This window comes from Alexandromys fortis, unplaced genomic scaffold (genome assembly GCF_014885135.2).
Source record: "Alexandromys fortis isolate MF-2015 unplaced genomic scaffold, M_Fortis_MF-2015_v1.1 scaffold_79, whole genome shotgun sequence".
NCBI lineage: Eukaryota > Metazoa > Chordata > Mammalia > Rodentia > Cricetidae > Alexandromys > Alexandromys fortis.
In genome coordinates this window covers 6,416,229-6,421,960 of record NW_026067964.1, presented here as the reverse complement: position 1 = coordinate 6,421,960, position 5,732 = coordinate 6,416,229, and the positions used below count along the sequence as shown (strand labels likewise).

General features: G+C 46.0%; 1 protein-coding gene across 1 annotated transcript in view; it reads left to right on the top strand.

Moving 5' to 3' along the window:
- Window positions 1-5,732, top strand: part of Dmgdh (dimethylglycine dehydrogenase) — a 68,672-nt gene that overhangs the window by 20,853 nt on the left and 42,087 nt on the right. The window contains exon 6 of the mRNA XM_050153754.1: window positions 4,647-4,895. Within this exon, the coding sequence (XP_050009711.1) occupies window positions 4,647-4,895 (249 nt within the window). The remainder of the gene's footprint in view (window positions 1-4,646; window positions 4,896-5,732) is intronic.

Below are 5,732 nucleotides of genomic sequence, written 5' to 3'. Positions count from 1 at the left end.
AAGAACCTTTCTAACGGCTGGAGGCATTCTGTAAGGTCAGCCTTGGCGTTGGTAACTGGGGGCAGAGATCCGGACACGCTGCTCTTTTAGCGCTGATGCCGTTTTAATAACAACAGTTTTATGAATAAAAACAAGCATCGTGTTAATGGTTTCAGAACGTGACAGCTGGAACGTTTCCCAGAGTTACCCAGTGAGACCAAGATGCCACATACCATTGGGCAAAATCTTCAGGGTAGCTCTGGAATCCACCTGAAGGAACCAGGATGCAGAGTTGGAAAGGGTCGCACTGTGAGAGATGTAGGGGCTGGGGAGTCTTTGGAATGCCCATATGGAGGGGGAGAGAACAAAGGCCTGTGCGTTTGCTACTGTGTTTCTAGTTTTGTCCAGGGCATGGGCGCTCTGGTCCAGAGACACATGCTTGGCCAAGCCTCTGCTTGAGGCAAGTTATCAATTTAGTAAAGTTAATAATGTCCTCTCAGTTATTGTGGACAGTAGAATATGAAATACTCAGAACATTAGTTACAGTGATAATAATTAGGGCTGTAATGCCTATTTCCTTGATAGTTTATGCCTATGCCTGGGAAGCATTAGCTAGCATCAAGTATCATGGCTTCTTGGTGCCAATCATAAGATTATTCCTTTCTTCTGCCCCGAAACGATCTAGCAAACATTTGCTAGGAAATGACTTCCCAAGGAACTTGGTTGTTAAGCGATGGTACCTGGGAATCACCTTGGAAGGTTTCCCAGGCTTCAGAAAGATTCTAATTCAGGGAGTCTAGCTGGAGGCTAGCAAGGTTTATTTATTATATGTGTTTTGTTTTTGAAATGCTGGGGATTGGGCCCAGGGCCTTGTGCAGGTTAGGCTGGTTGTCTTAGGGTCGCTATTGCTGTGAAAAAGCAATCTGAGGAGCAGAGAGTTTATTTCATTTTATACTTCCCCATCACTGTGGGAAGTCGGGGCAGGGACCCAGATGTTGGAACTGAAGCAGAAGCCACACAAGAGCACTGCTTACCTACAAGACTTGCTCAGTTTGTTTTCTTACACACCCCAGGACCACTAGCCCAGGGATGCCACCACCCATATGTATGGGCCCGCCCACATCCATCACTAATTCAAAAAATATTCCACAGGCTTGTATATAGCCAATCTTACACATACATTTTCCCAGTTGGGGTTCCCTTGTCCAAAACTAGCCAGGGTACAGTGTTCTAGCACTGAGCTATATTCCTGGTCTAGAAACTGTATTTTAACTATATTGTCTGTTCCTAGATGATTTTCCAAGACCTTTTCTTGGGGTATGGTGGTGGTGGGGTTGAGGGTTGCTGCTGAGGACTGAACTCAGGGCCTCATTCACGCTGAGAACTGTGCCCCTGAACTACACCCTACACATTCATTTATTTATGTATTTAATTTTGCATCGAGCTAAGGCCTTGTTTAATTGCCAGGTAGCCTCAAATTGTATAGAATGCAAATGCAAATTGGTTTTCTTGTTTTGTTTTGTTTGGTTTGGTTTTTCAAGACAGGGTTTCTCTGTAGCTTTGGAGCCTGTCCTGGAACTAGCTCTTATAGACCAGGCTGGCCTCAAACTCACAGAGATCCTCCTGCCTCTGCCTCCTGAGTGCTGGGATTAAAGGCATGCATCACCACTGCTCAGATGCAAACTGGCTTTAAACTTGAAATTGTTTTCACCCTCTGAGATCCAGGGTTACAGGTGTGCTCACCTCATCGGGCTGACACAGCTCCTGAGAACAGTCCTAGCCCTAAGGGGGGTGTGCTGAACATATTCTCTCCCTGTGCCTTCTCCTCCTCTCTCCTCCTCCTCCTCTTTTCATCCTTCTCTCCTCCTTTCAGTCCTCCTCCCTTGTCATTTCCCTCTTCCCCGCCCTCTCTTGTCTTCCTCTCCCCTCCCCTCCCTTTCTCTCACTCCCCTCCTCTGCCTTCTCCTCCCCTTCCCTTCCTTTCCAACCTTCTCCTGCCCTCCCCTCCCTTTCCCTTTCTTCCCACCCCTCTCCTGTCCTCCCCTCCTCTTCCTTTCCTTTCCCTCCCTCCTCTCTTCTGCCCCTCCCCTCTTTTCCAGTTTTCCTTTTTGTGTGACCCTAGTTGTGAGCGAGCAGGGCTGAGGAGGGTTCGCAGGGCTGAGGAGGGTTCTCAGTGCTTCCAACATCTTAGCATGCAGCAAGCTAACTGCTCTTTATTACCCAGAACTTTATAAATGAACTGGATTCTGCTTTAGTCCACCCCTTGCTTGGGCCCAGGGACACAGCCCAGGGACACAGCACCACACAGGGACAGGGCCTAGACACACAGAAGCCACTCACTATGAAGGAAAGCTTTCTCGTGCACAGTAAGGAAAGTACCTCTTAACCCTGTTCCCAGTTGATTCATTAAACCTGAGAAAACTTTGTAAATTGTATCTAAGAATTTTCCTAGTAATACCAATCAGGAAGTGACTGAAGGATGCTGACGTGGAGCCTAGTGTTTATCCAAAAAGAGTTGCTGGGTGGTGGTGGTGGCGCATGCCTTTAATCCCAGCACTCAGGAGGCAGAGGCAGGTGGATCTCTGTGAGTCTGAGGTCAGCCTGGTCTACAGAGTGCGTTCTAGGACAGGCTCCAAAGCTACAGAGAAAAGCCCTGTTGCTGCATTTTGCCCGTCACTGTATCAGACGAGAGAGACCTCCATTGTCACTGTGTACAAGGCATTTTGAAGACGTGAATTGGGTCATGAATCAACCTCCCTTCAATCTAACCTTCCTTCCAACCACTGTAGTTTTGCATGACCGGCTCTGTACTCTTAAACAGAGCTCGTTTTCAGTGCTACCTTTCTGGGCCCTTCAGTTGCTTCCTTTCAGGATGCTTTTTCTGTGTTTGACTCGCCCCTTTGACCTTGGACGCTGAGTGCTCTTGCAGGAGTTGGCAGCATAATCCTAGCTAGACTTAGACTAACTCAATAGAAAAGGCGGCTTCTCAGATACCAGCACCAAAGGGTAAACGGTGTGGAGCTTGTGGGATTTAAAGCAATACAGATAGTTGAGATGCGGGCAAACACGTATACTTTATTTTAATGATAAAATGCATTAATAAGCAAGGCATCCAACTCAGTAATTTATAATTACATTTGAATAGGACAGAATTTATCTTCTTCAGTTTATACTTTTAATCAAAATAACTAGATTGAATTCCTTGGCTAAGTATTTGACTTTAGATTTGAAAACTGTCCTAGTGTGTATAATGACAGTATACAGCTTTGCTATATTTTCTTAGAAATTCCTGACCGTGGTAATTCACACCTTTCTACAAGAAACAATAAATTAAGTCTCTAAATTATTTAAGACCAGCAGAGGTCTCAGATGCCCACAGATTGGATTCCAAGTTTACAAAGGGCAGCCTGTGGGGGGTGATTACTCAAGCGAGACACCCTGAGAGGCCAGACGGAAACAAAATACAGAGCAAGCGTATAGATGGCGTTTGCTTAAGTGGAAACAAATGCTAGCTGCAAACTGGACCAGCTCTGGGCTCTTGGGCTGACTCCTGGGTATTTCTGTACCTAGCCTTGAACTATATGATGACGAAATCTTAGAACCTCTTGCCAGAAAAAGAAAAGAAAGCAGAAGTAGAAATGGTTGAAATTTTAAACTACACCCTAAGAAAAACAGTAATTGAGAGGGTTTGCCAGTCCTTTGATAATTACTCAAACCTACTAGGAAACAAGCTGGTCAACAAAATTCTCTCCCTACAAATAATTAGTTGATGGGTGAACCTACACCACATCTTTGTCAAACACACCACACACACACACACACACACACACACACACACACACAAGTGCGCGCATTGATCATTTTAGACACTGAAATACCTTTTTATTGGTAAAGGTGTGGTGTTTATTTAAAATAATGTCTTGCTAGCTGGGTGTAGTGACTGATGTCTCTCTATAGTCCTGGTCTGGGGAGTTGGTGGCCAGAAATTCAGAAGTTCAGTGCCAGCCTGGGCATATTAAGAGTTTGAGGCTAGCTCTGGCTATATGTAACCCCTTGTTTAAAAAAAAAAAAAAGACAGAATGAGAAAGAGAGAGAGACAGACACAAAGCCTTACTACTGTAGCAAAAGCATTTAGATTTGATGCTCATAGTTACTACAGTCTTTCAGACACGTGTGTCCAGGTCTAACCTTGGGAACCAATGTACCTCGCCTCCATTTTGCTGTTTTCCTTTCTGCGGTGCTAGAGATGAACTCAGGGCCTCACACGCATGCCCGGAAGTCTCACCACTGAGCTTCCCCACCAACTTCTCTTGCTTTTTGACTATGGTGCTTTCCAAGAGGCAGCTTCACAATCTCACTGCTACTCTTGAAGTAGCAGAAACTTAATGCATTCTTGCTACCAAAGTATATAGACCAAAGTCAACAGAAGAGAGCCTTGAGTCTGTGGGATTTTAGGCATTCACTTTTGTGATGCTCACAAATCCTTAGTGATTGGGGAAATGGCTCGGTGGCAGAGCTTCCCTTGGCAAGCATATACAAGGCCTTTGGTTTCATCTCCAGCACTGAACCAAATAAACAATGGTATTTCCAAATACAAATTACCATATCAATGTCATAGGTGTATGTATACATGTGATGATGTCTTTAAAATAATTTTCTCTCTTAAGGATTTTGGGCTCGTGAAGTAGGTAAAATGATTGGACTAGAGCATCCCCTCATCCCTGTTCAACATCAATATGTCGTCACGTCAACCATACCGGAAGTGAAAGCTTTGAAACGAGAGCTCCCGGTACTCCGCGACCTGGAAGGATCCTACTACCTCCGACAGGAAAGAGACGGGCTCTTGTTTGGGCCATATGAAAGTCAGGAGAAGATGAAGCTTCAGGCCTCCTGGGTCACTCAGGGAGTCCCTCCAGGTGAGTTCAGCAAATGAAGGTACAAAGGTCAGAGAAGATGGATCAACTCCCCTGGCTGGGAGCCAGGTAGAGAACAAGACGGAACCCCCAGTGCTACCCTTCATGTGTCTGGGATGGCATGAGGGAGGGCTTGGAGGTGACTCTGTGAGGAGTAAGCAGATCCGAGGAAAGGGTTGAGAGATGCTGACGCTAAAGATGGGGCATCTGGCAAAGGCCCTCTCACCATGCCAACCGTCTGCCAAGTCCTTTCCCTCAATCTGCCTACTTGGTCTGGTTTCAAGATCTGAACACAGATTCGTGTGCTCTGACAGTTGTCCACACTGCAAGTGCCCAAGACAGGATCTCCAGCCTACAAAGAATGCAGGCCAGAGTCCTCAACCAAGTTGTAACAATGGGCAGAGGCCCTCCAGCACCTCACAAGCAAGGACAACTCAGAGCTCTGGGCTGCAGCAAGAGGGTCCATGCTTCTAGTTCCTTAGGGGAGAAGGGCCAGGGTTGTTTTGTTTTGTTTTTCGTTTCTTTCCCTCCAAATGAAGCCAAATCAAGAATTGGTTTATCTAGGCAGACACCCCTAGTTTAACCTTGTGTGTATGTGTGTGTCCCTGTATGCAGGTGCATATATGTACTGACACAGTCTACATGTTATTTGTTGGAATAGGTCTCTCACTGGCCAGGAACTCATCAGAAGTAAGCTGGTTGGCCGGTGAGCCCCAGGAATTCACTTTGTCTCCACCTCTTTAGTGTTGGGGGTTGCAAGTACATGCAGCCATTCCCAGCTTTCTCTCTCTCTCTCTCTCTCTCTCTCTCTCTCTCTCTCTCTCTCTCTCTCTTTTCTCT